A 27374-nucleotide genomic window follows, 5' to 3' on the forward strand; every position below is an offset into this window, starting at 1 on the left:
GATGGAGATGAGTACAGACGGTAGAGGACTTTCTCTCCTACTGAGAAGCAGCTCCATCAGACGCACATGTCTCCCTCAGCTCCTCCATCTAATGTTACAGGTGTTAACCCTTAGGGTGGAAAATTGCTGCTGATGGGTTTTGCGATAGCTCCTGAGAACGCGCCCCTCTGTTTCTACACAGCGATTCTGTAATCTAATTGAACAGTGTGAACCTTCATTTCGTCGTTGAGGCGTGAGAAGTCATCTGGATGCATGTGGACAACAGCAAGAGAGAGAGAGAGATACAAAAACAATGAGGCAACAAGACAGGTAAAAAAATGAGGCAGAGACACCCAATTTCCCTGGTACATTGAACACATGGTTCACATGCAGGTCAGCCAATTTAAATAGTGATGAACTGTACAGTAATGATTTGCAGACCCAGAACGCAGAAAAAGTCACACGAGAGCAGTGCAAATAGGCTGCTGTCATGTCTCCTATGGTTCCCAGTCATGCTGTGAGCATTTTGGAGCCACCACATGAAATGACACATCATCACAATATTGCACTAAAAAGTGATACTAAAGTGACCTTGTCCTTCTTTATGACATTTGTATCTCCTTCCACGACTGTAATAGTCCTATAATAGGGTCACAGCGTGCCTGTAGGACTCAATAAGAAGTTTAGAATGATCTTATTGTGCTTTATGGGTTTATTTTTTGTCTCTTCTTATATACCCAACTTCCTGTGGTACTTGGTAAGTGAGCGACAGGGACCTTAACTCTCAAAATTGTACTTGTAGAGCCCTCATGTAAATGTACTTAGTTACATTCCACCACCGCAGTTACAGTTAACACCAGTCACACAGTGTCAGGAACAATCCCTGTGCAATAACCCCTAACACAAACAACCACTGTACCTGTAAATTTAGCTCATTGTTAATGTAAATATTATCACTTTTTAAATCTACACACGCTCTACATACTGTATATACTCATATCCACCTACCTCATGTATATAAAGCAACCTGTTACATTAATCTAATTTATTTCAGCACCACTGCACTAATTGTCTTACTGTTTACAAATGTTACTGTTTTTTGTACTTTTTAACTATCTATATATACACTGTAGCACATAGTAGCTTAATGTTTGTTTACCTTGTTGAGCTTGTTGTTCTTGTTTTTTCCCCTTATTTATGTCTATTTCTGTGTATGTACATCGAGAGCAACAAAAAAACATCTAATTCCTTGTATGTGTACACATACCTGGCCAATAAAGCTGATTCTGGTTCTGATTCTGAAGTTTACATTAACTCTATATGAAATGCTTTCAATATGTCATATGATATCACTGATATTTGTATAGTCTTTGGTTTTTATTCTATATAAATGCCTTTTCTCTCAATTTAATGCCTCTCCCTCAATTTTTATATCCTACTAATATGTATTTTATTTTGTAGTAAATCATACATATTTATCCCCTGTTCTGACAATATCATATCATTAGTGTGAATATGACACTTTGTGAGATCAGCTTGTGCGTCAGTCAGTTCAAACTCATGCTTTATTTTAAATTCTAGTTCCCAAAGACACCAAACATGTCAGGCTGGTTTTTGGTGTGTATAAAATCATGCAGACATCTGCAATATCTCCATTTGACGAAATGGCAAAGCCATAAAAAACATCTTGGATTTGAATATTTCACTCAGTGTGAACATGATATACAGTAGCTTCAATGAAGAGTTGGAACACATTGATACAGGCTATATATACTGTAAGACAGTGTGGAATAACATTTTCCAACTTCACAGCTGATTCCTTTTTCTCTAAAAGAGTAAACAGTAGAATACTGATGATGTGTTTCCCTCACCCCGGTGCTTTAATCTTCTTCATTAACAGTTTCATTGGTAACACTTTATTTTAAGCCCCTACCTATTTACCATTTATAGTTAGTATATAAAGTGATTAATAAATGGTTTATAAAACACTAATAACACTTAATAACAAAACATAGTTGTAATTATATATAATCAATTTTCATAATGTTTGAAGAAATGTGTTGTACATGTGTATAAGCAGATAATAAATGCTTTATTACACTATAAAATATGTTCATGTGTGCAACTGTATATCATTATATACAATTACAACTCATGAACTGTTTAATATACATCAGTTATAATTGTTGACAAAATGCATTCATAAACACTTAGAAATGTATATAACACATTTGCTTAAACTTCATTATAGTAGGCTAGCCTATATTATTGTGTGTTTATTAAAACATTTATAAAGTATTTACTGCTTGTAAATGTTAAATAACAACAAAACATAAATAACAACAAAACCCAACTTAGATTCCTTAAAACAACATCTGATCATGGTCCCTGACATAAGAAGAGAAAAGTTTGTTGTTCCAGCTGAGCCCGTGACTTCACTGTGAGCAGTGTGTGAGGCTCTCAGGAGCAGAAAGGCTCTGCAGGAAGCTCTCAGTCATGACTGTGTGAGCAGTGAGACAGGAGCCGGGCGCAGAGCTGCCTGCAACACCTCCTCTCCTAAAACTTCAACCAACAACCGAGGCTCAATCGACTTCCTATTATGTTTGTATGGAAAACGTATTGGAGTTTCATTTGATGGCTTTGCAATATCAGGAATTGGATTTGGTGGAGAAGAAAAGGCAGTTTGACTGGATTATATGTGGATGAAATTAAGTTTTTGGAGGATTGGACTTTTGGTGCCAGGGCCCTGCGGTTTACTGCAATGATTTTTTTGTGATTTTCTTTGAATGCCTGCTGTAATTTTCTGAAAAGCGCAGAGAGCTACAGCCTCCTCCTGTTATGGAAAACCTCACCATGGATAACATGACTGTGGAGAATGACACGTCGGTGCAGGACAATCAGACCCTGGGTGTTTGGACTGACTACACAGTTGAATACAAAGTGATCAGCGTGTTTTTGGTGTCCCTCATATGCGGGGTGGGGATCGTGGGGAATGTGATGGTCATACTGGTGGTCCTGACCACCAAACACATGCGGACTCCCACTAACTGTTACCTGGTGAGTCTGGCCGCGGCTGACCTGATGGTCCTGACGGCCGCCGGGCTGCCCAACATCACCGACGCCCTGTACGGACAATGGGTGTTCGGGTATGCGGGCTGCTTGGGGATCACTTATTTCCAGTACCTGGGAATAAACGCGTCCTCCTGCTCCATCACCGCCTTCACCGTGGAGCGCTACATCGCCATCTGCCACCCCATCAAAGCGCAATTCCTGTGCACTTTATCCAGGGCAAAGAAAATCATCATGCTGGTCTGGGCGCTCACCTCTGTCTACTGCGTCATGTGGCTCTTTCTGTCAGACACTACAAAGTTGGTGTATGACAACGTGGTGCTGCTCAGCTGCGCCTACAAAGTGTCCAGGAGTCACTACCTGCCCATTTACTTTACAGATTTCGCGGTGTTTTACGTGCTGCCTCTGATGCTGGCCATGGTTCTGTACGGACTGATCGCCCGGATTCTTTTCCTAAACCCGCTGCCTTCAGATCCCAAGGACAGCACCAAGAAGTGGAAGAAGCAGGCGAGTCAGGGAGGGAGGATGATCAGCACCAGCTCCTCCAGCACCACCACGGCTGCCTCCCGCAGACAGGTGGGGAACTGTTTGCTCATTCACATTATCATTGTGTAATGATCGTGTTTGCGTTTGTGTGTACCTGTGTGAGTAGGGGAGAAGGGGTCCAGCTGCACCACAGGTCAGATAAATGTCCACCAATCAGAAACAAGTTTGAGTGATGTCATTCAACCCCGTCATGCTGAGTTGCAGTTGAGGACCACTTTGGCAACACCCTGTAGTTAAAAAAAAAAAACATTATTTAAATAAATAAAGAGGCATTACTTGACAACAAAATGCGATCTAGTAACTGAGGAAAACAATGTGATTATCAAGAAAAGAGAAAAAATGCACTGACCCTCTGGTCCTTGTACAACTGACCCCACACACTGGGGCAATTTTAATAAAAAATATTGATTTCACAAAACACCTCACATAAGGCATACTAGCATTACCCTTGTGTTTGGATGACATGTTTTACTTCCTCACTGTTTGGGGCCCCACATTATGTTTGCACTGCTGAATGTGTAAACAAAATAATATTAATTGCAAAGTCAACCTTTTTTCTCCCCTTTAAATACTGTTTTTCTTTTCTTTCGACTTTAATAAACCCAATATGTAGACAAGCAATAAAGTGGAAACAATTCCCTTTGCCACAAACTGAGTTTGCACATTTGATGAAGGTGACAAAAAACAGAAATGAGCATTAAGCACTGCTATAACAATATTATATTATTATTAAGGAAATATCTCCTGTTTTATGAGTTGTATGGGCTAAGGATGAACAAATCTATTATTTTTGTTATTTACAGATGAAGGAATGATGTTATTTATGTTTGGAGACAATTAGAACCCAGAGAGGTTGAACTCCCTGACCGAACAGTTATAAAGCTAAAATAACAGAAATCTTAATAGACTTATTTGGGATTCGGGCTGCATAAACAGCACAGTCAACACCACTCACAGATAAAGAGCATATGAGCATATGAGCATTATTTTTAGCCAAGCTGGAGTCTGTGAAACCAAACACCCCAAACAGAAGTAATGCATCATTTTCTGTAGTGGACTTCTGAAACAGCGGCTCACAGTAAACAGAGTCCAACTGACAAACGGGGTTTTGTTTAGTCACTCTTTCAATGTTTGTGTGCATGCTTGAGAAAAATACACATTTTATAATAAAGCACTCTGGCTCATCACACCTGCAGTACACACAAACCAAGACTGTGCTTCATCCTCCTCTGACATCATCTTTCTTCTGTTAAAAGCTTATAACACCCTGCTAAGAGTTCCTACCTTGTTAAAAATAAAACAGAATCCTCTAAAGGCACAGACACAGCGTGCCACACACACACAGGTAGATAGCTGGGCTAGACGTTTGTTTATCAGATCACTGGAAAAAGCCTTCCTGGAATGACAGGGGGGTGTGGTACCCTGAGGGAGCTCCATGCTCTATTGGATAGTCTTATCAGTTAACCTCAACTCAAATAGGCTTTTGGTGTTTTCTCCATCAGTATGGCTTGTGTTTTATCTTTGACTAATCCACAAACACACAATCACATGTTTCTGGCGGTCAGCATTAACCGCTCGTTGTGGACACGAGAAACAATTCATACCAACCACCATGTACAATACCGAATTACCTAAAGGTCAAGCAGTAATGAAGATCTAGGATTAGGTATTTCGCCCAACGACAACACTGGCAGCGCCCCTAGACTCACCTGACTGCAGCTGAGACAACACAACATAAATATGGATAAGATCTAATTAAATACAAGTTTCACATCAGGATTATCATCTGGTAATTATATTTACAAATCCAGGCTTTGTTACATTGTGCATACATATTATATCAGTCTTCCTAGTTGGAAATTAATCAATAGCATCTGAATAAATAATTATTGTTTTATGAGAACTGCAATAGGGTGACAGCTTGGTTTGTTTACGGTCGTTTATTTTCACCCACACAGAGGGTGTCACTACTGCTGGTGGAAAAGCTACAAGCTGGATCAATGTCTTACCTGACAAAACCTTTGCAGTTGTCTTTCATAAATGTCTCTGATGATGTATTTTCATTATTCTTCAAGTTGTAAACTTGTAATGCTGCTTTCTTTTTGAAGACTGTTAAATTGCACAGAACATGATTTTACACATAAAATGCACTGACCTACCATCCTACTGATATTAATTAAGATGCTATAGATTTATTAAAATCCTTAAACAAGATTCTTTGTTAGGTATGGATATTTTGATTTATTTTGGCATGGTAACTCTATGGGGGGGCAGTGACAGTGGCAGTAATGGAAAAAAGTCATCCTATAAGTCTTGATCTGTTTGTGGTCATTTTATTTACAACAAAGAACTGACAAATCTATGGGGTTCTTTTTGTTTGTTAATAAAAACACAAAGAAATCCAAAACCATCCAGCAAAAACTGCAACACAAAATTACTGTCATTCCAAAAATATGACAAAAAAAACAAAAAAAACAACTGGTGTTAACAGCCATCATGTGTTTGATCACCTATACTGTGTTTTAATGTGATTTGATTGTGGCTCATAAATGCTAACGTTACTTGCTAACCAGGCAAAACATAACTCCTGAACTGTATTTTATGATCACGAGGTTGTCGACAAAATTAGCATAAATACAGCTTAACAACAACCAAAACCTGTATTGTGTGATCACAGAGAGGGTTAGAGGTAATAGAAAACTGCTAGCTCCTGGACTCTGTTGAGGCAATCAACATAAGAGATTTTTCCAATCTAGGGAACATGTAGGAAAAGCGCTGGTTTAGGGAGTAGAAACATGTTTAGTGTGGACGTAGTATTTGTTCAAATGAACAAATAGCTCCTCCTAAAATGTTACACACTGGACCTTTAATGCAAGGCTCAAAGTAATCCACCAATACACTTTTAGGATTAGGATTTTATAGCAGTCAAATAATTTTTCAATGCCTGTAGAACTGTTATGGATTCAGTACATCTGTATTATTGCATTTGATTTTTTCTGCAGGTCTCAATGGAGGTAACTTTTTTGTAGCTACTACAGTTAATTCTATAAATTTGTAGCTAATGTAATGGACTTTTTCCCTTTTTACTATGTCTTAGTAACTAGGAAGGTCATGTCATCATCTCATCATGCATTATGTCACCTGCCGGACATCCTCCTAGAGTGGCAGCTGTCAATATGTTCACAAATGCACACTAATAACCATTTTCCTGTTTGATTTAAGCAGCGGCTTAGGACAACAGTATAGGATAACCGGTTTGCCTGCTGTACTTACAGTAGCATGTATGAGCCACAGTCCAATCACAATTTATGCTCATTATGTTGTCTGGCAACAGAACCAGGAAAAAAAATTAAATGAGAGCAACTAAACAGTGAATGTGTACATTACATTTTATATGAATATTAGGTCATGTGATACCATGGTGTGAATGATTTCTGTACCATATTTGTCTGTCCAAAACATTTCTCTTGAGACAGAAGTTTTGGGAGCTCTCTGCCACGCTACAATGATGTAAAAGACAAGCAAACTGTAATTATGAATGTCAGCCATTCTTCTTGACATTCTTCCATATCCATTTTGTTCAGAATTACATAACTTCATATACATGAATGACACTCGTGAAATCACAATGAATGAATTGTCTGTGGTAGAATTTCTGCCCACTGAGGGGATACAATCATTCAACCTTTATTTAAATCTTGATGAATCATTGAGGGCATGCCCTCACTTTCGTGACATTGAGAGCACAAAACAGAATTAATACACAAAAAAAATTATTAATGAAAAAACAAACAAACAGACAGCAACACAACACAGTTAAAAACAATTACATTCAAGAGCGGAGTAGTTTGTAATCATGGTTTTAAATTAACCTATAGGTACAAATGTTTTGAGTTTTAGTGTGTGTTGTAAAATGTTTCAAGTATGTGCAGCACAAAAACTAAAAGCAGTTCTCCCAAATTTAGTGTTTGTATGCCGAACATCGAGCATCAACCAATCACTAGATCAAGTCAAATAATGACTGTAGGACCAGTTTAATAAGGAAGTGGTATATTGTGGCAAGTTGCAATTTAAAACATTATAAATAAATAGAAATCAATGACTGTCATGTCTTACCCACCCAACCTTTTCATACAAGATGCAAAGATGAGTAGAATAACTGTCACCGGTGATAAATCTTAGAGCGATAAACTGAGTCTAGCGGTTGAAGAGTGGAGGCAGAGGCGTGTCTATAGATCACATCACCACAGTCCAAGACAGACAAGAAGACGGCTTCAGTTACCCGCTGCCTACTGAACAATGATCTCTGTTTCTGTAACTTGCTGACAAGTGTGTCAATGTAAAAATGTAAACATTTAATAGATATAATTATATAATTATAAAAATAGATGACATGAGCACACTTGCCAAAACTGATATCCCTAGTTGTAATTTTCAGGCTTTGTAAAAGCCAGTATGTCTCAAACAAGTCCTCATACATGAATGATGATTAAGTTGTTTGAAAGTGCTGTCTGAAACAACCTATATGCCAGCTGACACCTCCATGGTTAAGGTTTGGGTAAGTTTAGGCAACTAAATTACTTTATATAGTTGGGAGCTGCTATTATTGTCATAGCAGTTCAGACGGTATCAATTTTTGTAATTAAAGTAATTGTTTGTGAGGACCACATTAAAAAGTTCAACAGGAAAGTATTAGCAGGATTAAGGGTGGAGTCAAAATCTTGCAAACAACTTAAAATTCCCTCCTGATGGGAGACGCATGTACAGTATATACTGTCCAAAGGTTGTGACAGTGGGGGTCAAGGTTTTATTTTAATACATTTTGTATTTGTAGTTTTGCTTTATTAACATTTTCCTTGGTTTGGTTAGCCTATATGATCTGATTTGAGCATTTTTGAGCATTTTTTGATCGAGAATGCATGACACTGTGAGGACACAGGTGTAACTGCTTTCCTGTTGATTGCTGATTGAATGACATGCCCTTTAAAAAGAGAACTCTCTGACATTCTGATGAAGGCTTCATGTCAAAATGCATCAGCAGGTGCTTGTAAATAAAATGACCACAAATTAAATGACATGAATTAATTCTTTTCCATTACTACTGGATGCTACCTATTTTTTTCTTAAATAACTTTGGGGGAAATAAACATACTTGCTTTGAAGAAGAGCACAGAACTTAATATTGAATTTATTGAATTTGGTATTCTGGTATTTAACCCTTCCAAAATTCTAGTTACACCATCAATATTTGTGCAGGACTGTTTTAATGTCATTAAACATACTCGAGTTGACTCAAGCCAAGTGTTCAGGTGGAGCTGCAGCTGTGTTCACAGACAAGATACAGTATGTTATTTGGTTAAACAAATTAATGATTCCCCTGCGGGGAGCCGAGAGGCTCGGTGAAAATGACTTCTTGTTTTGTTGGGTATGAAAGTTATAATCCTTAAGATTTTAGCCCTGGTTGATCTGGCAACACCTGTGGTTACTGGTGCAGTTCGGTTTAATACTACAGGTCCTAATTCACTAGTTGAGTAGGTACTTTGTCAGAAATACAACAGAAAAACAACCGGTGTATCCGTTTACAGCACAGCCAAACAAAAACTGATCCTCTGTTCAAAAAACCCATATTTTGATGAATGATTGCTATCAGCACTAAACCTCAGAGACTAATGCATGCGGACCCCCTCCCAAATGAGTTTCCTGTGACTGCTTCACAATAAAAGTCACCCTGTTTTTTGGCAGTTGAATACTTTTAATGAAGCAGTAGGAAATGTTCAGTGAGAAGTTCGGTAAACAGAGAGGTTAATATCAATGAGATAAAATTACAAACAGTATTGTTGCATATATGCATGTCGTCCTGTGAATCCCTCATTCTTTGACTCCACCAATAACAATGACAACTATTATATAGAGAGGTAGTACGAAATGTAAATACATTGAAAGCTATTATCTAAAAAAAAAAGACGACCATAAATGATATCAAAAATAGAATTTAATTTGATGAAAATCTTCAGAATTATAACTTTAAGAATAGGCCTTTTTTCATGGAAGACATTTTGACATGTCACAGTAGAAAAAGCACAGATGTAATGCTTCAGTTCCAGGGCCCTGGTATTGTGCATGCTGGCTCACTGTCACACTGTCATGACTTACGGGGACACTTGAAAAAACAAAACCATTGTTAATGTTATTAGTAACACCTGTGCTTTTCCTACTGTGACAAATCAAAAGGTCTGCTGTGACAAAGGCCCATAGCTCATGTGCCATGTGCTGTGGCTCATACTGTAGAGACTCCATGTGCATGAAAAACACTTAGCGTTCATTTCATTATCCAGTTTTCTGTGATTGCATTTTGCTGTAGCATTTTTTAACACGTGATTGAATTTTATTAGGTGACAAAGATGCTGGCTGTGGTGGTGATCCTCTTCGCCTTACTTTGGATGCCCTACCGGACCTTAGTAGTGGTCAACTCCTTCCTGGACAAGGCCTACCTGGACACCTGGTTCCTGCTCTTCTGTCGTCTCTGCATCTACCTAAACAGCGCCATCAACCCGGTCATCTACAACGCCATGTCCCAGAAGTTCCGCGCTGCTTTTAAGAAGTTGTGTCACTGCGGCCCTCAGCGTATGGAGAAACCAGCTTCTTACAGTGTGGCACTAACCTACAGTGTGATCAAGGAGACGTCCAATGGGGAAAGTCCCGACCACTTCACTACAGAAATGGACGAGCTAAACACGCCGACAGATCAGTACTTACCATCCAACATCCTGCCAAGTGCCAAGAAGATGCCGTTCGAGGGGCCATCCCTGTTGGGGAGTGATGTCAAAGCCTGACTGAAAACAAACTTTCCACCTAAAAAGGATAGCAGAGATTCTGACAGCTGCAGTATGGAACCAGTCACCCATCCAATTTAATTTTTCCAAAGTTTTACTCTGGGAAACGTTTCTTTTATTTCATGAGACCATTTGCCAAAAGCATGTCATCAAGTTTATCCTATAGTTGCATGATTGGTTTGGTTGAAGCAAACTGCTTCCATCCACATCCTCCTCCCTCTCCACTCTAAACAGAACCAGACTCTGTTAAATTAAACACTACAATATGTCACACTTAACAGCAGGAAGTTTCAGAAGTGGATATCATAGGGCTGAGTGATATGGCAAAACATTTCATCACAATACATTTTTTTCACATCGGTCTACAGATATTTATCAAGATATAAATTAAGTCACTATTTTTGTTAAGGTTAAGATTCCCTAGTGGGTGCAGAACCGGAAAGACTACCAGGAATTGTGTAAGCTGCAGACAGAATCTATTTAAATGAATAAATTATACAAAAATAAACAAAAACTCTTCAATCCTGTCAGTGTATCCTGAAGTGTGAAATGTTTACAGCCATGGAGCTTATATCTTGGGTCAGTTACTTCATCAGTTAAAATAGTAATGTCACAGTTTGTTGCAGGGGTGTTTCTCAGAGAGCCTCGCTACTCGTTCATGTGGGTGGGTCTAATTACTGGTGAGAGTGCAAGCGCTTGCATTCTGCAGGCATTATCAGATGGTGATGCTTTAGGTTTAACTTAGTTCCTGGTATTTCCCGTCTTTGTTGACACAGATTTTTGGCTTCATTAAGAGTATACATCACCTACAGTATCTGTTTCATGTTGGACTTAAGTTACATTAGCCTAGCCCTGTTTGGGACTGTGTTATCAACTTTGTGGTCAAACAGGACTTTAATGAGCCAAAGTAACGCCACACCACAGACGTTACCTCGTTTATCCACAGCAGCTCTTTACATTTAAGGTTGTGACTGCTGAGCTGTCGCTTTCTGTACCGACACAAATCCTCAAAGGATGTGATCGTCTCTCCCACCTAACTATCCAAATCCTTATACCAGAACAATAGCGTGTGATGTGTTTAGCTAACTCAACTAACCCCACAGTGCCTATCTAAGGGAGTTGTCAGCTTCTAAAAGAGTGCCATATGACCAGTGTTTTTGTCAGTAACGAGTTGTGTAAGGGATTACAATTTGAAATTCAGTGATTGCATTACAGTTACTAATCCCAGTAATGCGCCTTTACTTTCACAGTTTGGGGGTTGACTTGTTGTCTGTCTTACTGGTAGTTTGATGGAAGGTTTATCAGTTTGGTTCACGGGTTAAGATAAGATAAGATAGAACTTTATTTATCCCGAGGGAACTTGTTGTGCAGCAGTTGCAGTACAAAACAGGAAGAGTGCAAATATATAGAGTGCAAATATAACAAATCAATAAGGTGCAAATCCAAAATATACACAACGCCAAAAAATATAACAGGTTAACGGTAAGGATCACAATATCTGATCTGAGGTACAGGTGAGTGTATATGGTTAATTCAAAATGTTCAATGATTATGTCAATGATAGTGATGTCCTATTATTGCACATTATGTCCCATAATGTTCCATAAATCAGAGAGTTGTAATGGTTGTAATAATAGTCGTCGGAGAACTTCTGCAGGTGGCAGGACTTGCAGTTGTAAGTCCGAGGTGTAGAGGGTGAACAGAAAGGTGACAGGACTGTCCCCTGTGGGGCCCCTGGTCACTGGAGGTGTGGGGAGGAGGGGAGCCTTCAAAAAAGAAATGCAACTAGCAGTGACTCCAAAGTTTTCTTATATACATATTGTGTCGTAGTAGCTGTCTTGCTAACGTGACTTCATGCAGTCACTGGGGCTAACGTCAAGCTAGCTCTTGATGGTCAGTAAATACCTCTGTAGGCTGGCTGCTCATCTCGTTTTCATGTTCTACACGTGTTAAATACATAAGCTGTAACATGTGGGTGTGGAGGCTTTGAAGTTGTTTAAAAGGCTTGATGGACTGGGCTGGGTAACCAAAGTAAAGTAACGCGTAATGCAACAAATTTGAATTACTTTTGCCGTTGAGTAATTAGTAAAGTAACGTAATTACTTTTAAAATTAACACAGCATATGACTGCTTGTTAAGCCCTCGTTAGCATCTCTTGTGTACTGTGCTGGGGACGGTAAGGATTTGTAGGACACGCTTTGTTTCTGTGTTGGGATTGGGTTAATAGTACGCTGTCAAGCAATCTAATTTATCTACAGTGTACAAATTTTCTAACTTTCTTATCAAGGAAATGTTCTATCGTTATCAGTGTTTACATCGCCCAGACATAGGATACTATCTCAGTGACACCCAGGTTTTACTATCAAGTCTTTCCTCTTTGTTCATGTACCTCCCGACCTGAAACCATGTAATTCAAATGAATCCAAATGCACAACACTGTGACATCATGCTACTAGAGAGAAAGCACATGGAATTACATGACCTTTTGAAAGCAGAACAGGACAGATATTACAGACACTCACTTAAACCTGCTGTGTCAATTTAAAATCTCCTTAACTCTAATTATTTCTGCAGGGATATTAGTCCTAACAGTGACAGACACACCAAAGCCTTACGTTGCTTTGGTCACATGTGAAGATGACCACAGTGGACTCTGTGAGGAGCCTGTGAAGGTCAGTGGTCAGTGTATAATAATGAAGAGGAAATGTGTAACTCTGATGTGCAGACAGAGAGGCTGTTCGTCAAAGGGTCAGATAACTGTCACGGCAGTAATTCACTGATATTGGCTGAGACTGCAGAGTGCAGTGATTTTCTGTGATTTATCAGCTCAGCAAAACCCACAGAGCAATGATGGAATGTGTAAATAGATTTTGACAGAAGTGCCATACTTAAGTTGGTGCAATCCACAGTATGTACACCCTGCTATTAAAAGGAGAATTTTCTGCTGTTTATTTGAGCTACGTATATAAATTGAAGAGCACTCAGAGGGAATGAATACTGAGTGAACTAAATGAAAGGGACCTGTTTCATACTGAGCAGCAGGCTTTTTTTGTCTATACTGTAAAGTTGTTTGAAATTGATTGTGCAGTGCAATGTGAAAAATTAAAAATTAAATTAAATGTTGTGTTTTCAAATGTGTGCCAGCAATTGCATTTTTAAAGTAATAGCTTGTTTTGATCCATTGTTCCATCCGCATGTTTTCTATCATTTCAAACCAGTCAGTGGAAGCTAATAAGCTCCAAAGAGGACTATGTGAAAAAATGTAAAAAAACAAAAAAGGTTTGAAGTCTGTAATTTGTAGCGTAGAGTACCTCTCACTTGTGCACCACTTTTATTAATTTCTCTGTTTGTTCTCAGTTGAAACGCACAGTTGTGATGGAGAGGTTTTCTGTTTTGCATGGTACGCAGTTTGCAGCATGAACGCAAGCTTTTGTGATGTGAACACAAAGATGACAAATTCTGATACCTGATGTATTTCCATCTGAGGCGACGCTTTGTGCTCATTTCTGTCTCAATATAGCTTTTTTCTGCTCTTGCTGTTTGATGGATTGTTTTGTATTTTGTATTGTTCTTTGTCTATAATAAACAGAGACAATAATTGCAGCGCCTTGTGGAGGGTGCGTTATTACTACATTTTAATGTCTCATAAGACGATCTCTTTTTTGCCAGTTCCCTGCACCTCAATCTCTACTGATTACTATTACCAGCAGCCATTGAAGAAACTGTCTCATCCAAGACCGCCATGAATCAGGCACTGATAACTTCTGTATGAGCTACGACCACACCGAGGACATCAAGCAGAGGGGTCGATGGCTTCATTTTGAAGTCACTCGGCCTGCTCGACACAAATTCATCTCACCGAAGCTATCAGAGGCCAACTGTACTCAACACAAACAATATGACACCCCCGCACAATTTATGTTCAGCTACTGTAGGTAATGGTAACACCCTCTAAATATTTGAGTCATCAAACCTCCCTCAATTTGGTTGAGTGACAATGCTAACACTAGAGTATGTATTACAGTAATTACCCATGCAATGTTATGGAGCTGGAAAGAGCTTAATGTGCTGGGAGATAATGTCCTTGGAACACAGAGGCACTAATTGGTGAATGCTGTAACATATCATCAGCTGTGTGAACTCCAGCCATACATTTTAATGCCACACACACTTTATATTCAGGGTCGAACCTCAAATAACACTCACAATAGTTACTTCTGCATGTGTTGTTGATAGCAGAGTGGTATCATTACTTAAATAATCACAGGTTACTCTATGTATGTATGCAAATACTCATAACAAACACTGGTTACATACAGCTGTTATACTGCAAAAGTGTCATTTATAAAAGGTAAACAAATGACTTAAATATTGCTTTGGCTTTTCAATTCATGTGTACAAAGACTGCAGTTTCAAATGAAATGGCAATAAGATTTCTTCAGTAAGACACAGTGAGGTTGTTTTTTGTAATGCAAGCATAGAGATATCATCACACATACAAGGCCCCAGTTACATCTGATAATAATGCGATCTGTATACATTATGTGGATAATGACATCTGATCCACAGGCCTTCACTTATTTACCTGGTATTAATAAGCTTTCTCATTGTCTCCATTCTTGTGATCAGATCTTGAAAGACAAATTAGTTGGGAGGGGCTGGCGAACTTGTTAGCAAACTTCCAGGCCAAGGGAAGCAATGCAGGTGTTCATTTTAAAATCACTTTTTGCTAGGCCAGATTTGCTAACTACTGCTACTTGCTAGCTTTTTCCAGGCAGCTTGAGCTAAATAAACCCACATGCATGCCCACACCCCTTTGTACTGACTAGGAGGAAAAAGACTTAATGATGAAGTTCACTTCCAAGTTCACTTTGATTAATAAAACTGCGATTACATACATAACCATTATGCTGTTGGTGTGGTCATGTGGAACAGCCCCTGAAGTTGTAAAAGACGGTCAGCTATAATTGGTTGGGTTGGGATCTGATGTGTAGTCTGTCATGTCTCTTAGCCAACTGATGGCAAGACTGTAGTCTGATCCTGGCTTAAGAGAGACAGAGCAGAGGTCTCCTATTATATATACAGTGGTGTGCAAAAGTGCCCCTTTCCTGATTTCTTTTTTTTTTTTGCATGTTTGTCACACAAGTGTTTTATATCATCAAACAAATTTAAATATTAGTCAAAGAAAACACAAGTAAACACAAAATCCAGTTTTTAAATGAAGGTTGTTATTATTAAGGGAAAATTAAATCCAAACCTACATGGCCCTGTGTGAAATAGTGATTGCCCCCTAAACTTAATAACTGTTGGGCCACCCTTAGCAGCAAAAATTGCAATCAAGCATTTGCGATAACTTGCAATAAGTCTTTTACAGCGCTGTGGAGGAATTTTGGCCCACTCATCTTTGCAGAATTGTTGTAATTCAGCCACATTGGAGGGTTTTCGAGCATGAACTGCCTTTTTAAGGTCATGCCACAGCATCTCAATAGGATTCAGGTCAGGACTTTGACTAGGCCACTTCAAAGTCTTTTTGTTCTTCTTCTTCGTCTGTCAGCCTCACTAGAATGCTGTATCAAATTCACATCTGAATCCATATAAGGTTAATAAGGCTATTATGCAACAGATGTTGAATAAACATTCGCAAACAGTTTGCTCAACTTATCTCCACTAGGCCGCTCCAAAGTCTTCATTTTGTTCTTCTTCAGCCATTCAGAGACCCCACAACAACATCCAAAGAACTGCAGGCCTCACTTACCGCAGTTAAGGTCAGTGTTCATGACTCCACCATAAGAAAGAGACTGGGCAAAAATGGCCCTGCATGGCAGAGTTCCAAGACGAAAACCACTGCTGAGCAAAAAGAATATTAAGGCTCGTCTTGCCAGAAAACATCTTGATGATCCCCAAAACTTTTGGGAAAATACTCTGTGGACTGACGAGACAAAAGTTGAACTTTTTGGAAGGTGTGTGTCCCATTACATCTGGCGTAAAAGTAACACCGCATTTCAGAAAAAGAACATCATACCAACAGTAAAATATGGTGGTGGTAATGTGATGGTCTGGGGCTGTTTTGCTGATTCAGGACCTGGAAGACTTGCTGTGATAAACAAAACCATGAATTCTGCTGTCTACCAAAAACTCCTGAAGGAGAATGTCCAGCCATCTGTTTATGACCTCAAGCTGAAGCGAACTTGGGTTCTGCAGCAGGACAATGATCGAAAACACACCAGCAAGTCCACCTCTGAATGGCTGAAGAAGAACAAAATGAAGACTTTGGAGTGGCCTAGTCAAAGTCTTGACCTGAATCCTATTGAGATGCTGTGGCATGACCTTAAAAAGGCAGTTCATGCTTGAAAACCCTCCAATGTGGCTGAATTACAACAATTCTGCAAAGATGAGTGGGGCAAAATTCCTCCACAGCGCTGTAAAAGACTCATTGCAAGTTATCGCAAATGCTTGATTGCAGTTGTTGCTGCTAAGGGTGGCCCAACCAGTTATTAGGTTTTTTTCACACAGGGCCATATAGGTTTGGATTTTGTTTTCCCTTAATAGTAACAATCTTCATTTAAAAACTGCATTTTGTGTTTACTTGTGCTATCTTTGTCTAATATTTAAATTTGTTTGATGATATGAAACATTTAAGTGTGACAAACATGCAAAAAAATAAGAAATCAGGAAAGGGGCAAACACTTTTGCACAGCACTATATATATATATATATATATATATATATATATATATATATATATATATATATATATATATATATATACTATTTACCTCACACTCATCAAAATAAAAGGAAATATACTCTAAAAGGTCAAAATTAAACTACAACCTTCCCCACTCTTATTTTTAATTTCCATATTCATAGAGTTCATAGCTGATGAAAATCACTCCTGTTGATTTATGGTGATTCAAATGTCTTGCACACTGTAATTGCTGCTATGATTCAGAAAATGATTTGTCCTCAATCAACAGATGTATTCTCAACCTCTTGACCTTTAAGTCAAAGATCCATCAGACATGGTTTGTATTGCACTCTGCTCGGAAACATGACTGATCCATTAGAGAAAGAGCTGAGCAAGACTTTCCAGTGGGTAGAAATATTATGTGCAAAATGGACACTGTTTATTGTGTGTCTAATTCAAGGTTGCTCAAACACAGGCATTATATTTCACAAAATGTGATAAAGCCATACTGAGGCACCAGTAACACCATTTTCTTGAATTATTAAACCATTTGCATGTAGAACCACCCACTAGATTTGGACAAATCTATCCAGTTATCCTATTAAAGGCGGTGGTACCAATAAAGATTTACTGGCCAGAGAGAGCCACACTGATTTGGCAAAGAGTTGGAGATCCAAATGGGTGAAAATGAGACACAGAGCAGGGCTGAAGTAGCAGAGAGGATGAGACATCAGCATAAAAGCCTCAGCAGTGGGCAGCTGCACCAATGAAATGGCCCTGGCTCTATGAACCTTATTTATTTGCCTTCCTCTGCCTTCCTGCCCTATATCGTTTGGAGTGCTGTACATTTTTGTGGTCATTTTGACAATGAGGAACAAGAGGTGAAATGATGCTTCTGACATCAGCAGAATGCCAACAGATTGGCATGAGCAAAGAATACCGCTGTGATGATGAACATTTTCCTCTAGTACAGATTCAAACCATTCACTCCGACAGTGAATCATGACTCTTATTCCTTCTCTACAGTTCATTTATATACTTGTCAATTTATTCAGCCAATCTCCACATAATTAGTCTTGGCTTGAGAAGATATTATACCAGTTTTATGGGTTTTCAGTCTGCAAATCTATGTTTTACCATTCCTATGGTGTAGAGAGCAACACAGTTGACAAACTGTAGCCTTTATCTTGAAATGTACAGTAAATCAACATTTTTAAAGCTTCTTTTTCCCAATATAAACTTGTTAAATCTAGCTGTATGTCAACCAGGTCGGATCACAATGTGTGCATACATATGAGGAGAGCTGAGAAGGCTGACATTTCCAACAAACTCAGTCTGTCGATATTTATTTGTTTGATGCCTCAGGATACAATCATCAACACAATGCAAGCCAATTAAGGTGGAAATGTTGCCTTGAACTTGTTGTTTTAATATAGTTGCTGTGACCAGCGAGCTCTGCAAGAAACTCTGTACTTCAGCAAGAATCCCTTGTTGAGAGAAAACATTTACACTTGACTTCACCAAGTCTTGCACCAGCACAAAAATCATTACTTTAGGATGAGCTATTGAGCCTCCGTATGCAGGTGTAAAAACAAAGGAAACAACCACAGTGTGATGGATCAGGTTTCTGTATGCCGCTCAGCCTTCATCCCACTGTTATTTGCTTAATCTTTTTACCTACAAATTATTGAAAACATGGGGTCTGAGGTGGCTGCTTTTATGCTACTAATATTACTGAAAAGCACAACACCCCTACAAGAGTGCAAATATTATCAATTATTACTGTCAGTACAATCAGTGCACGGTTAAAACCTTAATTTATATCTTAATAGCATTGGTGAAATTATGGAAGTGCATTGTATTGATCAGGAGAGATAATTATGTTTCTGTTCTGACTATATTGAAGGATGAGCCTTTTCCCCAGAAAAATAAATATTATCAATTCTAATAACACTAGTATTTAATAACTAAATTATTTCAGAATTTTCAACACACATTGGGCATTTTAAAGGACCAGGTAGAGAGCCGACGTGAAACCCAGAAGTAAGAAAACCACATTCTTATTTGCAATAATATAACTTACTAAAAAACCAGCCTCGGAACAGTATGCCACGTGGTTCACTCGCTATGTCTGGACAAGAAGGATAAGAGGCTTAAATGTCACCTGCTTGACAGCCAGTTCAGACTTGTCTGTAATAACAGCAGAACAGAAAGGACCGAATGTTGTAGACTTATTTTCGACAGGGGAGATTAGAGCTAAAAAACTGGAAGAATTATATTAGAAGACAATGTTAGTGGATATCGTAAATATGGAGGAAACCTTACAATAATGTAAGTACATGTACACAAGTACACTCAATGACAGATTTCTTTGACTTACAGAAACTAGCGGAACAGTGGCTATCTCAGAGATAACGTTAGAACTTTGCATGTCAAATCCTTTACTTCCCATTGTATTACGATATAAAACTCAATATTCACAAATTCTAAATTTGCTTGACAGGGAACGTTTTGTACTTTTAATTATCATTGTCATCTGATAATGCTGATAACATCAGAAAAAGGGGACTCAGCGACACAGCTAGCTAACTATACAGTATACACCAGTGCACAGCCAGCTAACAACAAAAGTGTCTTAACTAGCTAGAATGACGCTACACAAACCAGTAATACTATCACTTAACACACACATTTTTGTCAATTAAGAAATCATCATTCAATCATTTTCACATTTGTCAATTAAGAAATCATCATTAATACATTTTAGTTTGGAAAGCTGTCATTAGTTTTCTACTTGAACATGTTTAGCATAGATAAAATGAATAACTAACCAGTTACTGATGCAGTCCTTGGAGGCATTTACAGTTACATTATACATTTTACTGTAAAATTACTGATTCTCAGTTATTCTTACTTCCTCCATATTTTAACATTTTAAATATCTGCTTTGTGTGCATTTGAGTGTTTTGAAGACCCAGCAGAAATCCATCTTGTAAAATAAAGTTTCAAACTGTAAAATTTAAAACATTTTAATAACATCCAAAAATAATCATGTTGTATAAATAATAATGAACGAAAATTTCTACAAAGCAACTTCAATTAAGTGTACCTTCCTGGAGGATTTCTGAACATCTTGATGGACACTTTCTTTTAAAGTGCACTTACTTTAAACTTTAGTGTAGAACATTAATCTGTACACTGAAGTGGAGGTGAAAAAAGCTTTTAGTTTAAAACATAATACAGCAATGAAACAGGGAGAGAGACCAGTCATGTGAATTTCTCTGTGCAGTCACAGTTAAGTTCCAGTAGAATTTGTTTGTGGTTAAAAGGCACAGTAATCTTGCGTGATCGTTAACAAAGCAGCTTCTACAAAACAGCTCTAAGACAAAAGCTCCAAACCCTGATGGAGCATACAAGCACCAAGTGAGGCATGAAAAATCCTGACTGAAGAGGGGAAAATAAGACCATGCAGGCTAATGTTTCCATCACCTCAGCCAATCAAATTGTGAACAGAAAGCGAAAGACCGTGGCATGAAAGAAGCCATGTAATCACAACTTTCTCAGGCGCCCCAGGACATCTCTCACAGGAGTACAGCCTTTATGAAACATGTCAGTGAGCTAGTCACTTAGAAGGTAGGCTTTGTAGAGAAGGTTATTATAGGAGTGTTATTTAACACTGTTACACAAATATGAAATTAACAGGCAACGTGTCTATATACGCTCTTCAACCATAAACTGGATGTGACAGTAGCGGAAATTACAAACTGGAAACCTTCATCACTTTTTCATCATTCTTTGTCAATTTCATAGTGAGAAGTAAGTTGTCCATGTTTAATGTACTATATTGTATGTCTACTTTAAGGCTGAATTCCAATGTAATTTCATATTTTGATAATTTTTTATATTTTCCCTTTTACTGTAAAATAATTATTTTTATTTTTAAATCAGTAGTGATAAAGCTCAGGCCTAATTCACTCCTATTAAATCCAAAGATCTTAGAAAACAAATGTGGAACTATAATTCAGTCACTCTGAAGTGAGGATGGTAATCACATAGTGTAAAGAGCTATAAAACTTTGACATTTTTGAAGAAGTTTCAACAATAATACACTATATGCTCTCTAATTTTTCCGTTTTCCTCCACAGAATAAAACGTTAAACCAACAACTTTCTCTGCAGTTACTTTAGGACCCACCCATAACTTTTACATTGCATTTAAACCAGCCAACAAATGGAACCTGCATCTTGAGTTATTATGGCTTACAAATGGTATCCTCTTCTTTTGGGTACCCAGGACAATATATTTTACAATATATTTTTCAAAACAAATATTTAATTATAAACCCTACTAAGATGAGAGAATAAACTGAATATTGAATAAAAGTAATGCTTTTGTGATGACAAAGTGACTTTATATGAGAGTGTTTATTGTGAGCCCTGCTGAACAAATTACATATCTTTTTAATCTCTCCATTTCTACTGGAGTTATCCCTCAGATCTGGAAATCTGCACATGTAGTCCCACTGCATAAGGGTGGTGATAAAAATGATTTTAATTCAGCCAATTTCCAAGCTGTCCTGTCTTGCTAACGTCCTGGAGTCATTAGTCAGCTCAAATCATTCCTCTCAAGAAATTATGTCCACACCAATCTGGTTTCACAGTACTGTCACTGCTACCACTTTGGGTATAAATGATGTTGTATCTGCTGTTGACAAAGGGAAATATTGTGCTGCCCTCTTTGTTGATTTAACAAAAGCATTTGACACTATTGATCATGTTATGCTCCTGCAGTGATTATATGATGTTGGTTTCGACTGAGTCCTGTAAATGGTTTCAGGACTACCTGTCTGACAGAGAGCAATGTGTGATTTTGGGAAATGACCGTTTTTGTATTTTTACCACTGTCAAAGGGGGTTCTACAAGGTTCAGTATTGGGTCCTGTCTTGTTTCTAATTTCTATTAACAATATTACATCCACTATAACAAATTGTACTGCCCATCTTTATGCGGATGATACAGTTACGTATTGCTTTGCTAATAATGCACACAGCCATTGAAATCTTACAACGAGCCTTTGACAAATTGCAACGTGCACTCATTAATTTGAAATTAGTCTTGAATGCAAACAAGACTAAATATATGTTATTCTCTAGAGCCAGAGATATTGTGAACAATAGTTTGCATATTACCACTCTGAATGGACATAGTATTAAGAGGGTCTCAGAGTAAAAATATCTTGGTATCTGGCTGAATCAAAAAGTCACGTTTAAATTTCACATTGACACACTTGGATTGGATATTTGTACAGAAACAGAGATCATTTTCCAGTGTTCAGTAGGAAGCAGATAATTGAGGGTGTCTTCTTGTCTGTCTTGGACTATGGTGATGTTATCTATAGACACGCCTCTGCCTCTACTCTTCAACTGTTAGATTCAGTTTATTCAGTTATTCTACTCTTCATTGCATCTTGTATGAAAAGGTTGGGTGGGTAAGACGTGACAGCCATTGGTTTCTATGTATTTATAAAGTCCTAAATAGCAACTTGCCACAGTATATCACTTCCTTGTTAAACTGGTCCAATAGTCATTATTTGACTCATTCAAGCGATTGGCTAATGCTCGTGCAAACACTAAATTTGGGAGAACTGCTTTTAGTTTTTGTGCTGCACACACTTGGAACATTTTACAACATACAACTTAACGCACTTGTACGTCTGGGTCAATTTATAACCATGTTTACAAACTACTCCGCTCTTGAATGTAACTGTTATTAACTGTGTTCTGTTGTTTGTTTTCTCGTTCATTTATTTATTTTTTTTGTATTTTATTCAGTTGTCAACTGTACTCTCGACATCATTGTAAATGAAGACATGCCCTCAATGATTCCTCAAGATTAACTAAAGGTTGAATGAATGAATGAATGTCTTCTGTGCAAGGAAGGTGAATTTTATTTTATGATATTCTGCACAATTATGAAGTAATTAGTAAGATTAACTGTACCTACAGGCACAGCATTGCTTTGAGCTGAATGCCAATGTCAGCATGCGATTGTTTAGCACATATAATGTTTAACTTGTTTACCGTCTTAGTTTTATTTATTAGCATGCAAACATTTGCAAATTAGCACTAAACACAGAGTACAACTGAGGATATTTTATTCTGGACCAAAGTGGTGGACCGACCAATCGACAGACCAGCATTGCCATCCAGAGCCACGCCCTAGCGTGCCTAAAAATGCTCAACAGGTTCCTTCAAGTTAGCAAAGGTGTGCACATGATAGGACAGTTTTTTCACAAGAGTAATTCATTCAGCTGACTTCATCAAATCTGTCTGAAAGGCATCCTTACCAGCATGACATTGCAATTTACAGGCATGTAGCAATTTTATCCAGACCAATTTCAAATATGTGTCAGTGTAAAATAATTGGGCATTCCTCAACTGTCAGCAAGGTAATTATTATTATTAATTAACAAGGTAATTCAGAGTGCTGTAAAAACAATGTGTGTACAACATTAATCAAGACAGTAAGCTAAGTTAAACAGCAGCACCAACAGACACCTGAAACTGTCAGTTGTACTGTTTTGTAAAGGTGCTTTCTTTCTCTAACAGGAACTACTTAAGGATAAGGTCTGTGTGTTTCCTCAGCTGGTGCTCCAGATTCTGTTCCTCACATGTGAAAAGTGTCATATGGATGTGTATTGAGCTAGGTCATTTAGCTCCTATTTGTGAGAATGCTATTAGGTTGTACAGTTAAAACACCATAGACCTGTTCCTTATGAACATCATGATTTGTGGGTATTTGCTTGTGACTGTGGCTTACAGTGCGTATTAGCTATATGTTGACCCAGTGATTTGGACTGAACATTTTCATACTTTTTATACAAGCAATCAATAATAATGTCAATAGTACAGTACACTATTATAAATGAGATAGTAGCATAATTACACAAGCATAAACGCACAAAACAGCTCTTACAGAAAAGAGCTGTGTATATTTCCTTGACTTAATGGGAGCAGTGTCAGGAGTGTGTGTACAGCACAGCACATTTCATTTCATTTCCAGCTCACATTCCCATCATATTGCTGATGGGGTGAGCAGCTAGGAGCCTTGCTGACCTTAGCCCTGCTTTTCTTCTTTTGACAGATGAAGGAAATATTGCTGACAACAACAGCTTCCTGCCAGAACCTCTAGTTTTCCACTGCTCATTTTAGGAATATAAATGACCATGTGTTGAACTTTGTAATTAAATAATTGAGACTAGATTTATGAGGACAGTATTTTTTGAATTTGGCTAATAACTTTTGACAAGCTATTCACATAGCTTGGTGAATACATTTTGCTAAACAATGAGGAGTACATCCAGTCTCATTCCTTTATAAACCGTCCACTTATTCTAAAGGTTAATCAATCTCTTTTTCAAAGCAGTTAATTGTATTCAGGAGCTAACAATATATGACAGATGACCCTCAGGCGTTTTGCAGAAGATCAACCCAAATATCCACTCCCTGTCAAATTTCTGCCAACCTCCCTTTCTATTTCATTCTCTCTCTTCTTTTTTTAAAAATAATCAGTGTACACATATGTGAACACTGACAACATAAGGTTTGCATACTAGGAGCATGGCTGGAGCATGAACTGTTATTTAAAAGTACTCCTGGTAACCTATTTTCTAAGGGACTGTATGAAAATTATTATGGGGGTAATCTATTTTGACTTTCTGTTGAAGGGAGGGTAGTCTAAAAGTTTTGAGAGGGCAGTGGTGGGTCTTCTAACTTGTTCTCATTCCATTTTTGTCATGCCCCTTTGCGTCTTATACAGACGCACAAGGTACCCTTTAGCGTCTGTATGAGACGCACCGGGTTTTCAATTAACTCCAATGTAAAACCATCCGTGGCAATATTAGATGCTCAGAGAAACTGCTCCGGCTATCCATTCACTCCAATATTTACCGCGCCGCTATAAGATGCTGTGAGCGTCTGTGAGGTTTTCTTTCAATGATAACATTTCTCAAAACTAAAACACAAAAAGTGTCCTTGATAAGTCAACAATACGATAGGTCAATGTTATGGCTATCGGTCTGAATGATTTCTCCTTCAATTCTGAGAACTAGTTTTTTGTCCTATTCGTTTCCATTAGCCTGTGTCCACGTCACGTAACTGTTTCTTTTGTGAAAACCAAAATGGTGGACATTTCTTTTATTCTCAGTAATGCAGTATTTTAAGATAGTTTCTGCATTAAAATTTATTTTGTTAACATTTCTAGCGAGAAATGTGCATTTCATTCTCATAATCTTCGTTCAGTGAATGTATATGATCCTTAGTTTTGTTAATTATTTCCAAGATTCTCTCAGGTCTCATATCGTTGCTATGGATGCTGTTACGCGCACGTAATGTTGTGGGTGGACTTGGCGCGTTCAACACCTATTTTGAGCTGTCTGCTATCAGTGGGCTTCATTCCATTTCAAATTGCCTGAATCTGTGACCTGAATCCAAATTCCACTATCTCTGTTGAGAAAAGGTGTTTTACAGGCTTTGATTGTAAAATGTGAAGTTGCTCATTTAATTTTATATTTCCAAGAATATGTAGCTGAGGATATTTAATTATGAAATCACCTTTCTTAAGAAAGGGTTATCAAACTGGACTTTGCCTTTCACATCCCTCGATTAATCCCTGCACTTATCACATTCATATAGATCATCAAACTGGACTTTATATTGTGCATTGCAGTCAGTCTCCACTGTTACATAATTTAATTATTTAATTATCACATTGAATTTTTACTCTTGCCACCTTTATATATTTCATAAACTTTCTTTGTCCCTAGCACAGTCCATATTTCCTTTGTACAGTCGATATTTCATTTCAAGTTTTATATCTCATTTTAAAACTATTACTATTCCATTCTGTAAAGAGATTTTAAAATGTCAATTTAATTTCTTTATAATTCTTAATAATTAAACATTCATTGTTATGCAGATGATACCCAATTATATCTATCAATCAAGCCAAATGAAACTAACCAATTAGCTAAACTTCAAGCATGCCTTAAGGACATAAAGACCTGGATGACCTGCAATTTTCTAATGTTAAACTCAGACAAAACTGAAGTTATCGTACTTGGCCCCAAACACCTGCAATTCCTTATTATCAGGCTGCCCGAATAAGTCCCTTCAGACTCTTCAATTGATCCAGAATGCTGCAGCATGTGTACTGACAAGAACTAGGAAAAGAGATCATATTTCTCCAATAATAGCTTCTCTGCACTGGCTTCCTGTAAAATCCAGAACAGAATATTTAAATCCTTCTCCTCACCTACAAAGCTCTTAATGGTCCAGCACCATCGTATCTTAAAGATCTTATAATACCTTATTACCTGACTAGAACACTGCGCTCCCAAGATGCAGGGTTACTTGTGGTTCCTAGAGTCTCCGAAAGTAGAAAGGGAGCCAGAGCCTTCAGCTATCAAGCTCCTCTCCTGTGGAATCAGGTCCCAGTTTAGGTTTGGGAGGCAGACACCATCTACACATTTAAGAGTAGGCTTAAGACTTTCAGAATCAGAATCAGAAATACTTTATTGATCCCCGAAGGGAAACTCTTTGTTACAGCAGCTCGCCTTTACAATACAATACACTATAAAACAGGTCAGAAAATAAATTAAGAACCAGGTGGGTATAAGTGTGAGGTACCAAGTGGGTTTACCGGTTGATGATGATAATACAGTATAATAATACAATGTAATATTATAAGTAATAAGTAGTGGTGCAAGTACTGTCGAGTTAAGTGTAGCTTATTGAGATTATTAAGATATTGCACAGCAGTAATGGGCTTTTCCTCTTTGATAAAGCTTATAGCTCAGGTGAGCCCTGAACCATTCCATAGTTATGCTGCTATAGGCCTAGACTGCTGGGAGACTTCCCACGATGCATGAGTCTCTCTGTATGCCTTTTTATCCCATTACTGCATGTTATTAACTCGACATCTTCTCTCTCCCGTAGTTCTGTGCCTTCTTGTTCTCTCCTCTCTCCTTTTGTCACTTTCAGCAGGTATTTCTGCTTCCGGAGCTGCAGAGACTGGATCTGTGGTTGTGGGCCACTTTCTGTCCCCGTGTTCCTATTTGACAACTGCTACTACAGTTGTTGTTATTGGCTCTGTTACTGATACTGGCATTATTTTTCCTATATCTGTCATTCCTATTATTATTATTATTAATTTATTAATATTAACACTACAATTACATTTCTACTATATTAACATTTCTAG

The 27374-nt window shown here is 38.0% G+C and overlaps 1 protein-coding gene across 1 annotated transcript; it reads left to right on the plus strand.

Moving 5' to 3' along the window:
* The first annotated feature begins 2335 nt into the window (after positions 1-2335).
* On the plus strand, positions 2336-14030 carry trhra (thyrotropin-releasing hormone receptor a). The gene is made up of 2 exons (XM_044208722.1): positions 2336-3624; positions 9987-14030. The coding sequence occupies exons 1-2, from the start codon at positions 2818-2820 to the stop codon at positions 10425-10427; spliced, it is 1248 nt and encodes a 415-aa protein (XP_044064657.1). The 5' UTR covers positions 2336-2817; the 3' UTR covers positions 10428-14030.
* The last annotated feature ends 13344 nt before the right edge of the window (positions 14031-27374 follow it).

This window comes from Siniperca chuatsi, linkage group LG9, assembly GCF_020085105.1.
Source record: "Siniperca chuatsi isolate FFG_IHB_CAS linkage group LG9, ASM2008510v1, whole genome shotgun sequence".
NCBI lineage: Eukaryota > Metazoa > Chordata > Actinopteri > Centrarchiformes > Sinipercidae > Siniperca > Siniperca chuatsi.

Coding starts and splice junctions, on each gene's coding strand:
- trhra (XM_044208722.1), top strand. CDS start 2,818: ATGGAAAACCTCACCATGGATAACATGACTGTGGAGAATGACACGTCG. Junction 3,625..9,986: donor CGGCTGCCTCCCGCAGACAG/GTGGGGAACTGT, acceptor GAATTTTATTAG/GTGACAAAGATGCTGGCTGT.